Source organism: Cyprinodon tularosa, unplaced genomic scaffold (genome assembly GCF_016077235.1).
Source record: "Cyprinodon tularosa strain WSP-4 unplaced genomic scaffold, ASM1607723v1 ctg334, whole genome shotgun sequence".
NCBI lineage: Eukaryota > Metazoa > Chordata > Actinopteri > Cyprinodontiformes > Cyprinodontidae > Cyprinodon > Cyprinodon tularosa.
The window spans coordinates 549,656-568,501 of NW_024039046.1; the positions used below are offsets into that span (position 1 = coordinate 549,656).

The 18,846-nt window shown below is 41.3% G+C and overlaps 1 protein-coding gene across 1 annotated transcript in view; it reads right to left on the bottom strand.

The window, feature by feature from the left end:
• Positions 1-424: 424 nt before the first annotated feature.
• The window catches only part of LOC119789286 (multiple epidermal growth factor-like domains protein 9), a 52,932-nt gene continuing 34,510 nt past the window's right edge, over positions 425-18,846 (bottom strand). Inside the window, exons 4-6 of the mRNA XM_038294109.1 lie at positions 16,734-16,883; positions 5,581-5,850; positions 425-2,346 (exon numbers count right to left, since the gene is read on the bottom strand). Coding sequence (XP_038150037.1) covers positions 1,826-2,346; positions 5,581-5,850; positions 16,734-16,883 — 941 coding nt within the window. The 3' untranslated portion in view covers positions 425-1,825. The remainder of the gene's footprint in view (positions 2,347-5,580; positions 5,851-16,733; positions 16,884-18,846) is intronic.

Consider the following 18,846-nt stretch of genomic DNA (forward strand, 5'->3'; position numbering starts at 1 on the left):
TTCAGTGGTTTGATTATTCACTTTCAGTAAGCCTGTTTGAGCCGTTGGCTTTGTTTTCTGCTTTCAGCAGACATGAAAGGCTTCTGCCGCGGCCTACGGCAGATTCAGTCCACCTACTACAATGTACGGCATGTATTCACAGCTAATGTTGGTCCACCTCCCTTTTGTTTTGTAGATTTTTCCTTAATTTTTTGTTAACAAGAGATGGGCGTGATGGGAAACCCCAGAAGAGCAGTCCCGCAGCTACTCAGGCCAGGCTGCAGCTACTCCACAGTCAAGATAGAAAGATATCCCTTCATTGTTCTCTTCTACGGTTTGAACGTCAGTCTTTGCCTGATTTGACATTTTTCCAAAAAAGCAAGATAACAGGCCAGTGGCTGCATGTGCGTGATTCCTGCAGGAAGATTAAGAGAAACACCAAACAGTTAATCCCATTTTTTTATTTGAGAGTTGAGCTCTGAGTTTCAGGTCTTATTTACAGTTGCATTGTTGCGGTTCTGATTTCTGGGAGCTCCAACCGCCGATGTGGTAAAGTAGGAAATAAAAACAATTTTAAAAAAGCTGACGGCAACATCACACCCAGAGAGAGGGTCAGAGCTTGTTGAGTGACAGTGCACAAACAATATCCTAGCTGTACAATAATCGTGCTACTATTCACATTCAGCTGTACATTAAGAATCCTATTTACAGTGATCACATTAGGGAGAGAGCCAGTACCTGAGGAGTTACTTCCACCATTGGGTTTACTCATTCACCAGAATAAAAAGATGCACATCCGTCTCAGAAACACCATATCCACAAGATCTATATCCAGGATTTTTACAGCTCTCTGCTCCTAATGATGCAACAACCCTGGAAGTGGTTGAAGGAAGTAGTGGGCTCCATGACAACAGGATCAACAATGGAGTTCTGTTTGTTCTAGACATTAAATGGCCTTATCATTTGCGTCACGCACCCACCCTCCACATTAATGTGAATCAATTTTTGAAAGGTTTGTCTTTGCTGAGGTAGGCAGCGAAGAGCAGATTAGATTAGAGTGTTATTGGTGTTTTTACGCAAGCCCAAGATGTGTCATTTCCCCTTGCAGCACCCAACATAGGGTGTTTGTAAAAGTTGACTATTGTTTCTTTAAGAGAAACACTCCTCTCAGATACTTCAAGTTAGCTGGCACACTTCAAGAAAAAAAAAAAAAAGACAGGAAGCTATAAACAAAAAGGTGAGGTCAATTTACTCAGGCTCTCTCCAAAAGCACACCTGTACATGGAAACATAACGGCCGAGTGATTATTACCGTTCAACAGCACATCAGATTTAAAAACACCACAAAGAAACGCCTTGGAAATGTGCAGCATTTTCTCCCAAAAATAAAAATGAACCAATAAATAAAAAAGAGAATAAAAATAATTCATTAAATAACAATCATTGTCTCAGTTTAGGATCACCTGAAAAGGGATCAGCGTTTAACTTAAACTGTCCGGAGTCCATTTAAAAAAGGAAAGAAAAAAAAAAATCTATGAAATGCTCCAAGTCCTCCGCCTTTTTACATTTACAGTACAACAGCGACCTCTGCAGGCCTGAATCTCATTCAACCACATTATTTTGGAACCATTTTTACCAATTACCCACTTCACAATCAAATATACCTAAAGAGGGCGATGATTCAGGTCAAAACGTCTGTTTTCTGTCAGTTTGCCAGGAGTAGTGATTTCTGCAGAGGAGCAGGGTAACAGAAGCAGTCACACATTGAGGAGCGGTAGATTTGGTATGATCCAGCAGCTTTACGTCGTCTGTAAATCTAGGAGTCTGAGTGGAGGCCGAATGGGGCGTTAAGCCTTGTAGTTGTTCGCCTGCGTGGTGAGGGCCAGCTGACCGTTGGGGGCCACCTCGGTGGCCTCGTCCTCCAGCAAGCCGGACACGTCTGCGTTGGGGATGCTGTCATGGTAGCTGCTAAAGCTGATGTTGTCCTCCTTCAGCTCAATGGTCCAGAAGGGGGCGTTGAGCTTGCGGTTCTGATACTCCCGGTAGGTGTACACGCCTCCCACGAAGCCCAGCAGCAGCAGCACCACCAGAATGATGACGGCCAGGATGATGATGTTAAACTGCGTCCATGAGACCTCGGTTAGGGCTGCTGTGGTGTTATCTGTGGGGCTGCTCAGGCTGGTCAGCAGGGCCTGGGTGGTGCTGCTGCTCGAGGCGTTGTCGTCAACCTCGTTGAATCTGAGAGCCGGCCTGCCTTTGGTTGCTGTGGAGGTGGAAGTGGTGCTGGTGAGAGATGACGTTGGGGAAGCGCCACTGGGCGGGGGGGTTTTGGTTGTGACCTCTGCTGGTGCTGGAATCAGTCGAGGGTCTAAGGAGAATAAAAACATTTGAAACTTCAGTGAATCTTAATTTGTAGCCTTAAGGAATTCACGGTGATGTAGGAAAGGTCCAAGAAATGATCCAGAACCAACTGGCCACTATTCTGGATCGTTCAATTGTCTTTAAAAATCAAAACACTAAATGCTGAATGCATGTCCAGCTTGCTGACAACAATGGTGTAACTATCGGTAAGAGGAGTATGCAGTTGCTTAGGGGCCCTGGCCTCCTATTAGGGTCGGGGGCCCCTTCACTGACACCAGGTAGGCCCCCTACACAATTGTGGACAAGGATGTCTCTTTGCAAATATAATGGTGCAAAAAATTCATCTTAAACCCACCTGACACTAAACTGAATGACCGGACCATATAAATACCCCAACAGATGGCAGACTTCAACAGGATGGTGAGCGAGACAGTGGTACTTTTAATTACTATGTTAACAATGCGTATAGTTCATTAGACGGTTGGTAAAAAATACACTCCTATTGTTGGAATAATTATGTATAAGATACTTAATGTTTGTTCTTATGATGTGTAATGTCTGATATATTACTGTTCCAGAGAGGTGTTGCACAAGCAGTATAGGTCAACTCTCAGGAAGTATTGCTCAAGCTTAAAGAAACCAGGAGGTTCTCGGACCAATTGACCGCAAGACATTTAAATGCAAATTGACCTGTTCACTGAGGCTGCAAATTATATTATATTTATTGTTTCCTATGCCTTTAGCGCAATCTCAGCTTGTGTAACTAGGGACTCCCCCCTCTGGCTTTAATAAATAGTGAGGAGAAAGCTGAAGACCGGCAGAGTGGGGTGGAGATGTACCTGCACAGTCTCTTCCTACTCTCCTTGTGAGTAAAAAGAATTATGACTCTGTGCCTTTCTTTCCTTGTTTTACAGTGTTTTAGGTGTTAGACCTGACAGCTATAATATGTTTCAAATCGAAATAAAGAGATGCTGGAAGGACGGAAAAAACTTCCCAAAATAAACACGTTCTTTAGAAGAACTGAAGAGGGAGAGGTGGACGTGGCTGCTGCTACAGTGAGTAAAGATTGCGACAAGGAGATGAATGGAGGTTGCGTGGTTGAAGAGGGGAGCTGTGACGCTCAAGATAGCCTGATAAGAATAATTTTACCGCAGAATATACTAATGAATATCTATGACTAGTGAAGGTGAAGAATGATGAAATGATAACGTGTGCATGTTAGACTTCATGTCATGGTTACGCTGGTATAACCCTCAGCGTTACACCTCAGTGACGCCGATGTCAGAGCGAAGGACTGCTGCTGAAGCCCAGACTGTCTCCATTCACACTGCAAAAATTGAAATCTAAATAAGCAATTTCTTTTTTTTTTCGAGGTGCTAACGTCTCTGTTAAACACTTTAAAAAACTCTAAAAATGGAATACGAAAGGTGCATTCTTGATTCTCGACGTCGGAGTACACAGAGTGAAGCGAAAAGACTACAACTGTGTAAACAGGCCCCATTTCCGTTTCCGGTGGCAGCGGAATATTGACTATTCCAACAGAACTCAATGGGATTTACAAAATGCTAAATAAAACACTACAGGAACGTTTTTTCTTTACAAAACTTTTTTTGGAACGTCATTGAACAGCGCTGACGACCCGGTGAGTAGCATATTTTAAAAAAAGAACGTTTAAGGTTGTTTTAAGGACATTATCGGACATGCACTAGGGAAGCCATTCTGAAGCAGCCAGGGGTGGATTCTAAATGAGCCAAAAAGCAGAGACAGGACCAATTGTCAAAATTTTGGTGTCCTTCATTCGATTTCATCCTGGACACTACAGAAAATGGGCTTAAAGTGTTAAAAACCGGAATTCTCCTTTAAAGGAGGCGGCCTACATGGCAGGGTTATCACTAAGATGTTTTTATCAAGCATGTTTTTAAAAATCTTTTATAAAAAATATAAATGTTATAAAACATTTTCTAGTATTCCAGAAGGATATTGAAACTAAATCAACTTTATGTTATCAAATTCATCTTAAAAGCAGTTAACAGAGACACAGTTGTGTATGATTTAAATGCAGGGAGGATCCATTTTACAGTAAAATATTATATTTACATCCAACTGGTTGATTCAGGAGGATCAGTGGAAGCTTTATACATGTGTGGCTCATGCTAAATGGGGAAACAGAGTCGCTCTTCTCCCTCTGACTGCAGAAACTGGCTACAGCTGCAGTGTTTTGGAGGAGGGAGGGTCTCGCTCACTCACTGCTGTTTAAGGACCCTAAACTAAGAGCTAAGGGTGAATGTGATGTCACCAGCAGTTCCCTCATATTTATATTTATGTTTAGGTAAAGGTGTATAAAAATACCATTTACACTGCCATAATGCTCATTAAAAGTAGTTGCATTGTGCTTTTATAAGTTTTAATGTAGCCATTAAAAGGAGGGAGCCTTTTTCTAAAATCAGTGCCTCAGTTTTAAAATTAAGAACAACCCTCAGCATCCTCTTCATCAGAGTGTCTTCAGCACTGAATGATGGCTTTATTCAAAGAGCAAGTTAAAAATCGGATCAGTTTATCTATAAAACGTCAACCCACAACGTGTCAGTTCAATTAAATCATCCAGACTGATTGGTTAAAAGCTTTTCATCTCAGGAAACCCAGCAGATTGCAGTTGAGTTGTTAACTGGCAGCATTCACTCCTCATGGATGAGCATGTGGTGACAGTGGAGAGAAAAAACTCCCTTTTAACAGGAAGAAAGCTCCAGCAAATCCAGGCTCAGAGTGAGCGGCCATCTGCTGAGGCTGACTGAGGTTTGATCATACGGAAGCAGACACACAAAAAAACAGAAGCAAAGTTGCATCTGAATGAATCACAGAGCTTCAGAGGCCAAACATAACTGTTAAAAATAGCAAAGGAAGGGTGGCTGAAAACTGGGTCATCAACAGGATTACGAACCTAAAACAGAAGTGCTGAAAAAGAAACTAGCTGTAACATCGGCCAAAACAAAGAAATATTAGGGGAACTAAATGAACTGAACCAGTGACCTAAAGAGGGATCTAAATTTATCTGAAATGAAGTGACCCTAACCCTAAACCGCATCAAAAAGCAAAAAAGTTATTTCCTGTGAAAATAGCCAGATCCTGAGTCACAAGTTGCTCTCCTTACACAGTTTTTAGTCACTCTTTGTCCTTGTTAGACAACAAATAATAATGTTAGATGTTAATAACATGAAAAGATATCCTGAGGTTTTGGCCTTACTTAGACGGGTGCAGTTGTGTGCTCTGGCGTCCCCCACGAACCCGGGGGCGCACTCCTGGCACCGCGACCCAGAGGTGTTGTTTATGCAGCTGAGGCAGGTGCCACTTTTAGGGTCACAGAGCTGGGGGGGCCCCTGAGGGTCTGCGTTGCCGCTGCAGTCGCATGGCACACAGGTCCCTGAGGCGTTGTAGAAACCAGGGCTGCACTTGTCACAGTGTGGGCCGCTGTAGTGGGGAAGGCACTGGTCACACACTGGAGAGCCACTGGCATCTGAAGGAGAAGAGAGAATACCACGTCAGCTCAAGGTAAACAGAGAGGCTGGAAGACACTTTACTGAACAATAAGTCAACGATCCTCTAAAAAACTGATTCAGGGTAAAAAAAAAACTCAAAGAAATACTTTACAAATGAGCAGATTTTTATATGGATTCTTTCATATGAATTACATGTATAAAAACTCAACACGTTGCTTTTGCCACTAGGGGGAGTAAGAGGACAAGCTGTAAATGTGGGAGCCATGTTGTGGTTTATTATCCTTCCACAGCCTGCTTTCCCTCAGATGCTTCATAAAAACATGGACTGCTGTGTCTCCTGAGCCCAGGTCACACCCAGGCACCTTCTGTCCTATACCCTGTGGAGAGCAGGGAGCCTGGCATGGAGGGCAAGTGGAACATTCAATACATGTATAGAGAATTCACGAAAAGAAGAAATCTGAGGAATGCATAAAATAAATGCAATCTTAGACTGAAATGTGCTTTAAATGAGCAGATTAAAACATAAATGCATCTGTAAAGGAGAGATAGGGATGAATCCTCCCTCATTATCATATAGACATAAACACAACACATGTGGGAAGATGTTTTGGAAGCAAACTTTACACCCCACACACCCACACCCATAGGAAATATAAAACAGATTCAAGGCTTTATCTGTGTTTCTCATTGGACTGTTTGGTCCTTTATTCTGAAAAATCCAGAAACGAAGCACATTTTATAGATTCGATGTGGATTCTGGTATATTTTCACCACTGGTGGTTAGAACAGGTATACTCTGCTACCAGGAGTCAGCTTTCCTTCATGGTAATATAACACTGAAACACCTTTTGCCATGGAGGCATGGAGATGCAGTATTAAAGGGCAGCATCCTCACTGCTCCGTGCCCCAGAAGACAAAGCTTTTCCCCAAACATCATCTTATTGACAATCAACAAGTTCCTGACACGTCTGCTTGGGCCTCTGTAGGGGTTCCTATGGAGCGAAAGGAACAAGCAGCAGGGGAAAATAAATCCTTCACTCTGAAAGTCAAAGGTGGGATCTAAGCACACTGCAAAAATTATCTAGAAATAAGTACAAATGTCTTAAATTAAGTGTATTCACCCTTAATTTTAGTATAATTGCTGTATTTTACTCTTAAGATAAGATAATTAGATAATATGCACTTGTAATAACACAATGCAATTGCTTGTTCTTAATTTAAATGTAAATAGTCTTGTTCCATTGGCAAAGTGTCTCACTTACCTCCTCAATTCAAGACAAAATGTACTTATTTTAAAAAAAAATTGCTTATTTGGATTTCAATTTTTGCAGTGCAACAGTTGGAATCAAAACTTAACGCTCACATATCAGTACAATGACTATGGAACAACACGATTTCTACCTATATGAATCAGCATTAAGTCTGGTGGGGGAAAAAAAAGTGGATTTAAATTGTTCTTTTATTTGCGGTGGGGTTAAAAAATTTGACCAAATCTTACCCACAGGTGGTCAGAGTGAAATATAAAAGCTCAAACGTGAACTTGGAAGCTCAGTGGGTTTGTTTTAGTGGGACTGCCTGGTAGATAAAGGCAGGCCTTCTGATTAGCCTGCAGCTTTGAATGCTTCCCCAGGCCAGATGGGATTTGGATGTCCTCCAGCTTGTTTATGCAAGAGTCCCACTAGGCAACAATACACCTTTTCCCCCCCTGTAATAACAAACAAGCACATGTTCCATTTGAAACTTGGGTTTTTTAGCCTAAAAATAAGCAGAGCCGGTTGGTTTGCAGCAGCGAGGGTTTTCAGTAACTCTCTACCTGTTGTTTCTACCATCCTCTGGTTACAGACTACCTACAGGAGACTTGAAGGTTACCTTCTGCTCTTTCTCAATTGACAGTTCCCTGCATGTCTTTACATAGAGCCTGATGGCTGCAGGTATGCTTTGTTGCTCCACCTGCACCACCATGGACTGTTACATGAGCTTTGTTATGGTGGATGTCAGTGTTTCTGGTAGAAATGTTTTCACGTCTGAACAGCTGATTTTGTGTGTGATCAGCTGGTTCTAGTTGTTATTAAATGCGTTGTGTCTTTAAATGCAATCTTGCAAAATAAAATAAAAATTCAGGGTCGACCACAACTCTCACTCAGACCCAATGTCCTTTTTTGATCATTAATCTAATACATTTTTTTGTTTGTTTTGGTAAAGTGGTTATCTGGCCAAACTCCTTTATTTCTCCCCATCAAGCTGAAATAGGCTCCAATCTACGACTAAAACGATTAATTGCGATTAATCATTTATGTAAAATCGAATTGTTAACTTGAGGACAGCATCGAAAACATTTTAGCCCGTAACTTCAATATTACAATATTAAATAACATGTAGTTATTTCAGTCTATATTCATTGATATAGATAGAAATTCAGGTTATCCTGGTGGGGCTGGTGTCTATGTCTGTCTGTAAGTGAAAGGTAGAGACACCATGGACAGGTCACCCGTCTATTGCAGCTAATATAATTCATTTCTAAATAAACTACATTTAATTCATTATTTTAAAAATAATATTAATTATTAAATGGGTCTTTAGTAATAATTTATTGTGCATGAAATGATTGAATTAGATTTTTAAAAAATTGAGTAAAAGTTACATCTACTTATTTAATTATGTATTGCGGCCCTTCATATTACCGGCAGGCCGGTATTTTTGGCTGATATAAGTACTTTCATTGTTTCAGTATCAGCTGGTACCTGAATCTGGCACATTCACTAGTGAATCTAGAAGGTAAACCTTGGGATCATGTGCAGCACATGGATGCTGCTCTCTTCATTTTCTATCCATTGTTGTTTAATTTGTTAGCTTTTTTAGGGGTTTAAACGGAGACTTGTGTAACATGGGATATTTTTATGATGAAGAGAGGAAGAAAAAGCACTATGCGCTCTAGGAATCGTCTCAGAAATATCTGCAGCACTTCACCCATCAGGAATGAGTTAGACTGATGTTAAAATAACTGATATCTGTCCTTAAAACCTGTACTGGTGGATCACTTCACTATACATCATGGTAATGGTGAAAATCATCTTGCAACCCGCCACCTGGTGTTTTGCGACCCCCCACCCCCCAGGGGTGCTGACCTTCCTTTTGGGACGCCCTGATCTTGAGTATTGGCACACACACACACTCTAAAACAGATCCTTTAATTAAATATTAACCTAATTACGGCAGTGATTAAGAAAAAAAAATCGACAAATAAATAAAAATTTTTTTAACATGAGATGTCTGAAGAAACAATAAAATTTTTCCATTTAAGATTCCATTTTTGTTTTATGATATAAATGTATACATGTAATTCCTTCTTGTCCTTCCTGTTAAAAGGGAGGTTTTCCTCTCCACTGTCGCTACAGGCATGCTTAGTCTGAGGGATTGTATTTGAGTCAATGAGTCGATGCAATCAACGGGTTTCCGTTAGATAGAAAACTTTGAATCAATTTGATTGGATGATCTGTGCTATCTGTGCTATATAAATAAACTAAATTCAAATTGAATTGAAATTATACGTATGTGCATTTTCCATTTTGTAATTTCCTTGGTGGGTAGCACTGCTGCCTTGCAGCAAGAAGGTTCTGGGTTCGATTCCCAGTCTTTCTGCATGGAGTTTTCATGTTCTCCCTGAGCATGCATGGGTTCTCTCCGGGTACTCTGGCTTCCTCCCACAGTCCAAAAACATGACTGTTAATTGGCTGTTAATTGGCTTCTCTAGAAAATTCTCCTTAGGTGTGAGTGTGTACGTGAATGGTTGTTTGTCTCTGTGTTGCCCTGCGATGGACTGGCGACCTGTCCAGGGTGGACCCCGCCTGTTGCCCATTGACAACTGGAGATAGGCACCAGCACCCCTTGTGACCCCACTTGGGATTAAGCATGTTTGAAAATGGATGGGTGTTACTTTACCGAAAGTATGTTTTTCAGTTAATTGAAAAAAAGAATTGATAAATTAATGGATTTCTAAAATAATTGGTGCGGCCCTACTTCGATCGCAGAGTGGACTTTGCAGGGTCTTAATGAAAAAGGTCAAATGACACTAAAGCAAGAAATAAAGTAGCTGAGAAAAACTCTAAACATCAGAGAACTGTGGACCACTGGATCCACGGTGGAACCCGTCAGCTGTGTACCTGATCCGTATCTGCGTGGTTCTGGCCTAGTTTGCGGTCTCTAGTGTCGTCATGTGACTGTTCTCCAGCAGGGAGCAGGCTGCTCCTCATGATAAGCTTGATTTAACCTCTGCTGGGGGTTCAAAGGCATCAGCCTGCTGAGTTAGGTTATATAACCCTGAGAAAGGAGCTGCTCTGCACAGCGCTGCGTGTGGCCCATCGGCCTGAACCGCTTCTTCCTCCATCATATCACGTTTGAGGGCGCACACACATGCGCGCACGCAAAGGTCCGGTAACGGAGGTCTTTTGAAGTTCTGTTTGTCTTAGAGTAAAAGGAGGAGACATGTTTGGGAAAAAGGAAGGGACCGAGATGATCTGTTGATCCTCAGGAGGAGCAGACAGAAGCAAACCAAACTCCACCACTGAGTACAGACACAATCACACATGGATGATTTAGTATGTGTGACCCACATTCTGTACTGGTGAATTTCTCTGAGAGTCTGTAGGGAGTTATTTTCATCAACTACATCAGCCACATCAGCACATCTATGATCAGCCATGTTTTCCTGCATCCGTGCAAATATCTGTTGCTGATGAAGGAACCACCAGCTGCGTTATGAGCCATATTTCCAGCAGATGAAGGAAAGGTCCAGAAAGGACATTTTGATCATCCATCTCTCACACAGCTTCTCCTGCAGTGATGCTGTCTAAACACAGAGTGATGCTTCCCTCCCCCCCAGTCTGTTCCTTCCCGTCTCTGAAATGGCCCAGCTGTGCGAAGCCTGGTTCATGTCCCTTCCACTCCCCTCCCATATTTTGCATCCTCTGCCGTGGCCCTGGGCAGAGGCAAACTAAAGCCGACAGCCTGAGTTCACCAGAACGAGGCCGCTTCTACGCAGGGACCCACTGACGGCGGGTGGCAGAGCTGCCAATGATTGGGCAGAGCTAAAGGAAAGCCCTCTGAGCCATTAGCAGACAAGGTTCACACAGAGCGGCATAGAGATGGGCTGCGATCTAAATCAGAGAGTTGTTGTGATGTTTGAACCTGATGAGGTGAACCCATAAAAGGAGACCAGCAACACTAAACACAAACCACACTGTAATATTTAGCCTTTATTTACTTTCTTACATCATCTGAAACTACTGAAAGACATAAAATACATAAAACCATAACATAATCTTCATATAATCATGGTTTTAGGGGAACCTTATAAAGTCCCATCCTCTGTGCTTCACCTGTTTGATTTGGACACAAATTAAGGCTCAAAGTCTGGTAGAGCACCAAATAATGATTACAATTGAATGTTATTGATCTCACAATGGAGAAATTCACTTCTGCATTTAACCCATCCCCTTGGGGAGCAGTGGGCTGCCATTGTGCGGCGCTTTGGGTGCAGTGCGTGGTAAATGGTCTTCTTCGGGAACCCAGAGTACAGGCTGGGGGGAACATACAGGGTACTTGCAACCTTCTTTGAGCACAAGCACACTGCTCTAACTACTAGGCCAACACTCCCCCACGGTAGATTTGATTTTGAGTGGAGTTAAATATACTGAGGAAGTGTGTCACCAGTCTGGTTGAGGTCTCAGGACCTGAACCGGCTCATATCCCTCGTACTTGTTGCTAGGGGTGTAAATAATAATCATTTTGTATCGATGCATCGATCCAACAGCTGACGATCCGATGCATCGATACGTCCGCAATAGTATCGATTCATGTTTTTTTTTTCCCTCCGGTCTATTTTTATCCATTTGCTCCTGGGTGTAATTCTCCCTCCCGTGCTGCGGTGGCGCTAAACCTATTTTGCCCTCCTACCTCACTTCCTGGTTATACTCTTACAGCAGTGTGTTGCAGTGAGCTTGATGCAGACATTTTTAAATTATGCTCAGTATTGAAGCGTGGTCTGTGCTACACGCTGTGGGTCTAGATACGGATGAGGTGGTGAGGAAGTGGGGGCGAGTTTAGTCCGACGACGGAGGGACATGAGGGCCAAAAAGAGCGGAGATCCAGGTGGAAAAAGGGTCCCAGCGTTCTCGCGCACCTCGCTCTTCTAGCGGGTCAAACTTCACGAATTGTTTTCCGCAATTTCAGTCATAAAAACAAAACAAGCCGGCCTCCTGTCTGCAGCACTGTCTGCGGTCAGCTACAATTTGGGAGAGGTGCAGCGGAGCGTCTGTGGAGGGGGGCGGGACGTCTGGAGCCGAGGTATTGAATTGCACTCATTTTGTGCAGTATTTTTGCAGTATTTTTTCATGCAACTTTTCTACTTCTGTTATTTGCTGTTGTTTCTCAAAAAGATGCATAACAATATTACAGCTTTCATTGATTTATTTCAAATTTGAAACATTGTCTAGCCTGTAAGGTTAAAAAAATAAAATAAAAAATTAACCTATTAATCGAATCGTATCTTGGTGTATTCTTGAGTATTGAAAATAATCGAATCGTTGGGTCAGGAAATCGATACTGAATCGAATCGCCATGATGGATGTGATTTGCACCAGGGGAGATCGCTCCTTTCAGGCGGTCGCACCGGCGCTCTGGAACGATCTTCCGCTTTCCTTGCGCTTACTTTATTCTGTTGAGGTTTTAAGAGCGAACTGAAAACTTGTTTAGGAAAGCATTTAATTATAGTACATTAAGGGTCGTTTTATGACCATGTGTTTTGTGACTGTAAATGTATTTTTATTTGTATTGTAATTTTATGAAGCACTTTGTGACCTCTATGTCTGTGAAAGGTGCTATATAAACAAACATTACTTATTTTCTTACTAGATCTCATTCTTTGCATTAGCTCTTAGCTTCATAAAGTAGTTTTTTTGTTTCTGACTGACTCAAAAAATATTTGAAATCTACTTTAATAATCCTAAACAGAACTAATTGGTATTCCAGCTCATATCATAGGTTTGTGTCGATGTAAATAGCTGTAGGCATGAAGGATCTCCTGTAGCTGCCAGGGATCGAGAGATGCCTCTGATTTAAGACACTTTGATGTTAATCCAAAGCCTGATGAAGAGAATGCTCAGGGTTTTCCATAATGTTCATTTTCTTCTGTTGAAATCGTCTCCAGAGGTTCTAGAGAAGTTATTAGAACAGAGCCAGCTGTCTTTATAAGTATGTTGAGCTTCTTTAGGTTCTTTGCTCTGATGCTGTTACTCCAGCACATGATGGCAGAAATCACACTCTCCACAAGGGCCTGATAGAAGATCTGCAGCATCTTGCAGCAAAGACTGAAGGATCTAAGGTCCCTATGGAAGTCCAGTCTGCTCATTCCCTTCTTGTGTCTCCAGTCTAGTTTATTGTCCAGGTGAAACCAAAGTATTTATACTCCTCCCCCACCTCTATTTCTTCCCCCACGATGTTAAAGGGGAACACCATTTTTTTTTTTTTTACATTGGGCCCTTGATTTTACGTTATTCCATCATGTTCATACACAAAACTCATATGGGTGAGTAGAATGTATGCATGATGTAATAACGTAAAATCAAGGGCCCAATGTGAAAAAACCGGCGTTCCCCTTTAACAAGGCTCAGCTTGTTCCTGTTTCTAAGGAAATCTACAATCATCTCCCTTGTTTTGTTGACATTTAGGATCAGAAGATTGTTTCCGCACCATGCCACAACACTCTCTGTTTGTACATCTGTCATGCAACCAGTGACTGCAAACTCATCTGGTATTTCTGCAGATGACAGGACTCTGTCTGGTACTGGAAGTCAGAGGTATACAGAATATACTGTCAGGGTGACAGTGGCTTCTGATGTAGGATATCGAAGGGTTGTTGGTTCAAACCCCCCGCTTTGGGTGTCATTGTGTCCTGGGGCAAGACCGCAGCCTTACTTCTGTCAGTGAGCCCCAGGGCAGCTGTGGCTACAATGTAGTTTGCCACCATCAGTGTGTGAGTGAATGGGTGACTGAATGAATGTACTATAAAGCGCTCTGGTCACGTCCCCTGACATGAAAATCATACGGAAAGTGTTTAGAATTAAGTTACACAGCAGACCTTCAGTTTCATTTTCTCCAGACGGGAACATTACAACTGAAAAAACTGCCACTTTTTCCATTAAGCTCAATAGTCTGTGACAAGGACAAGACATGTAGCAGCATGATTCAAGAAACCAGTCACTTCCAACGGCACATAACGTGTTGTTCAATGGATTTCTTCAGAAGGATTGTCATCATCCAGGAAAAGGACATGATGTTTGCATCTAAGATCAAACCTTCAGTTGTTTTCTTGAGAAACGACTGATACTAGAGCCTGAGGGGGATGAATGGGGTCATACAGGAAGTCAGGATTCATCCCACATTCTCCAAAAACATTCAACTTTGACTGCTCCACAGGTTCTTTATAACTGTTGTGAAAGTGGACAAGCTGCAGCCATATTTAAGCGTAGATTTCAAATTGAAGTGCCTCTTCTGTAGGAACATCTGATCCCCTCAGCTACCAAACAAATGTAATGAACTCATGTTATGCTGTGCTTCACTGCCTGCTATAGAAATAATAAAATCTTTGCTTATTGTTTAAAAGTTGTTCAGGAACTGATAGAATGGCGAGATACCAAATCCGAGCTCAGTGTCAGAAGATTGTAGAGTTATTTAGATGTTCCTGGTAATAACGCAGGTCCCTGCATGTCATTAAGCTATAGTAATCATCCTGGGGCGCAGGCAGAGCTGTGCCTTCCTGCTAGGACATGCCCCTTTATGTCGGAGTGTGAAACATAAAGCCGCCGTTCCATTTCCCCCCTAGATTTCTACATCTGTGTGACTTAAGACGAGAAGACCGAACATGATGAAATCAGGTCCTGTCACACCTTCAAAGCTGGAACGGCAAAAGCAAACTGAGCAACTGCTTAGAGCCACATGGTGAGAAGACTGACAACAGCAACTCCACAGCTTTAGTCAGCTTATAGAAGGCGTGGGAGCGATCTGATCATCTGACTTTGGATTGCAGGAATAAATATAATTGGCAGAAATAAAGGGACCCAAAATTAAATGTAGTTTAGATTTAAATGTTGCTTTAAATGTTCTGAAAAGCCTACAGAAATGAATGCTGTTAAGTTTATTGTTTTCTATGGCTCTGCTGTGGCAGAGGAGAGATGAAAGGTAAATGCTCTCTATGCGGTTTTCTCCATCCAGAAAACCAAAGTAAATTAAGTCTATTAAATAGCTTTGGGTTGTTTCAGAAACTAACACAGTGTCTGGTTAAAGAGATATCGATGACTTGATTACCAGGTGGACCTAGATAGACTGTTAACCATCCACGGTCTGTGAACGTCAGTGACTGATAATCAAACGCTCCCTCTCACTGAAGAATATAGATAGAGCCATCAGCTGTCAGTGCTAAGGTCTGCTTACCAGAGATGGGAAGTAACGAAGTACAAATACTTCGTTACTGTACTCAAGTAGATTTTTCTGATATTTTTACTTTACTTTACTACTTATTTTTATGGCGACTTTTTACTTCTACTCCTTACATTTTTACACAAATATCTGTACTTTCTACTCCTTACATTTTAAAAAATTGGCTCATTACTTTAGTTTTGAATCCTTTCAATGGAGTTACCGTTATTATTTTTCACGTCATCAATACCAAATTCAATCTAATTGGATGGGAATCTACGTTGCATTTGACGCACCACTACAAGATGAATCGACAGATTCGGCGGTATTCATTGGCGGCAAATCATTGCAGCTTGGTGGCGGCGGTGTTAGCATAGTAGCATGGACGACAAGATGATTGAAAATGAACACAACGGAGATCTAGTCCTATTGGCAGACATCCATTTAAAATGTAGGAAACGGCATGAAAAAAGTGGTTTCTACTTTTACTTTTATACTTTAAGTAAATTTACAAGCCTGTACTTTGTTACTTTTACTTGAGTAAAGAAGTTTAATCAGTACTTCCACTTTTACCAGAGTATTTTTTTAACAGAAGTATCTGTACTTTTACTCAAGTACGGAAAGTGAGTACTTTTGCCATCTCTACTGCTTACATACTATGAGCTTTAACTCCTCATTACATTAGAGAAAAATGTACAGTATGCTCTGTTCTATGATATACCAGGACCGGGCCAAGGTCTAGTCCAGTCTCAGGTTCATTCATCGCTGGGGGTGTGATTTAATAAAGGATATCTCTCACAGTTTAATGAAGACTTTCAACTAGAGCAGGGGTCACCAACCTTTTTAAGGCTGAGGGCTACTTCATGGCTACCGAGTCATAGGAAGGGCTACCAATACTGACCTCTGAACTGGAGGTATCAGTGATCACCTACAGTAAATCTCATCCATAAAAACTCATTTTTATTCTTATTTTATCCTCTTTTATTCATTTCTAATTTTCTTTTTAATATTGTCATTTTGAAACCACTGAAATATGATGAAATAGTTAACATGATGAAATAATACATATATGATTAAAAAGAAGAGCAACAGAATAAAAAAAAAAATTAAACTTAACCCACTGAGTGAGTTCATCTGTTTTCAGAAGACGAAGAGGGCCCCCCATGTGGTCCTTGAGGGCCCCCTGGTGCCCACGGGCACCGCGTTGGTGACCCCTGAACTAGAGTATCTGGATTAAGCAACAAACTAGCCCTTTAAGGAAAAAAGACCTAAAAAAAATATCTGTAAATGAAAGAACTGATTTTATACCAAATACTACTGTATAAAACCAACTAATTTTTCCATCCATCCATCCATCCATCCATCCATCCATCCATCCATCCATCCATCCATCCATCCATCCATCCATCCCAGGATGGCAGGGACTGACCGGTGAGACAGGTGCTGGTGGAGGTGGAGTTGGAGCAGGGGCACGGTGCACAGGCTTGGGTCTGGTCGGCCCCTGGGCTGCGGTAGAAGCCAGGCTTACACTCCTCACAGTTGGACCCCTGGGTGTTCCCCTCACAGTTCAGGCACACTCCTGGAAGAAACATCAAACTTTAGCTTTCATTCTTGTCTGATTTGTTTATATAAATAATGATGAAAGTCTAGAGATCAACTCTTCCCTAAATCTCTACTAACAACAGCTTTGGTGCCACTGAAAGCAGCGTATAATCCCCTAAATGCCTCCTCATGGAAAAAACTCAGTGTATCATGTTATGCTGTGGGAAGATATAAGAGCTGGAGGTGAGGAGAGGTGGGTCCTCTGGATGATTTGCCTTTTGGTGCTGAGTAAATGTAGAAAAATTTAAATTCAGTTCTATTAATATAGCACTAATTTCCAACATACGTCACACTAAAGCGTTTGCAGACTGTTCAGTCTAACCCTACAGACCAGATGGGTAAAAAAAAATTTTCTAAGGAAACCCAGCTGATTGAGACAGGGAAAAAAGATCTTTTCTTGCTTGCTTTTTGGTAACATGCTAAATTTTGTAAGGTTGATTTGCTGTTTTTATATGTTTTCACTTTTGCTTTTATTGTATATTTAGCTTTAGTTTAAAGGAATACTCGTACTCGTACGCACTTTCGTCTGGTTTGGTCTGCCGCGGTTTCCGTAGACTCGTGAACGCGCTTTTAGGAAATCCTATACACTACTGTTTATGCTCTAAAAACATTCTAAATGACTTTGTTTCGAGTAAATTCTGGATGCTACCCACTCAGGACACTTGGAATACATTGGACGAGCAGTATGGAGGAATATTGACAAGTTTTTTGTGGACTTTTATGGACCTTTCTGCCTCGGTCACCATAGACCTCCATTATTTGAATGTCAGCAGACAGCAAGAAGCCTCCCAGATCTCCAGATGCATTTGAGATATCAAAAAAGTACTCCAGAGTTTTGTTCAGCATGGGGGTGAGTAGAAAATGAAGGCTAATCATGTTTTGGGTGTACTATTCCTTTAATGACAAACATGGTTATGGTTATGACGGTGAGCTTTCAAAAACATTCACTGACCATATCATTAGATGGCTGTGTATTTCTGTATGCTTTAAAACTTATATTGTGAAAAACATTAAAATCAAATATGGAAAACTTTCTTTTATCTCTGCTTTTGTCTCCTTGAACCCCAGTGGGCCTCAGCAGATGGCCGCTCACACTGAGCCTGGTTCTGCTGGAGGTTTCTTCCTGTTAAAAGGGAGTTTTTCCTCTCCACTGTCGCTACAAGCATGCTTAGTGTGAGGGATTTATGAAGAGTCAATGAGTCGATGCAATCAACTGGTTTTCCTTAGATAGAAATCTTTGAATCAATGTGACTGGATGATCTGGTAACTGTAAAGTGCCTTGAGACGACATGTTGTGAATTGGAGCTATAGAAATAAACTGATTTTATAATTGAATTTTAACAGGAAGAAACCTGTAGACACATATAAGGAAGATAGATAGCCCTGATCTTAGCATTATTATAACCCAATATTATTGTAAAAACAAGTGTTGGATTATTTTTATGTGAATATGTTTATGTGAATAATTTTAATATTTATTTTACAATGAAAGCATGACATCAGTGAAGCTGCAGTTATGGTGACTTTACTGCACCAGCAGTAACTGATAGGAGGAGGAATGACGTGGTGATGAGATATGAAAACAAAACAAAACAGGATTTCCATTAGATGCCAGGTTTAAAGCTTCAGTTTACCTGAGAATCTACAAAACACACATTAGTCCTTTTCAAGTAAAAGGATCAAATAATTTTTGGTATTTTCTAGCATTTCAGTAAAAATTGGAATATACTTCTAAATAGGATTTTAAATGTCTTATCTTCTGGGTTTTAGAGTATTTTGGGGGGTATATAAAGTCACCAGTGACTTGGATAAAAAAGTTTTTTATTTAAAGGTGTGCAATATATCACAAACCCAAAGGCCAGTTTTTACTCTCCAAGAACGGTTCTCTTTCTTAGGTTTAGGATATTTTTAACCGTCCTCTGGGCAGAACTTTTAGCCGG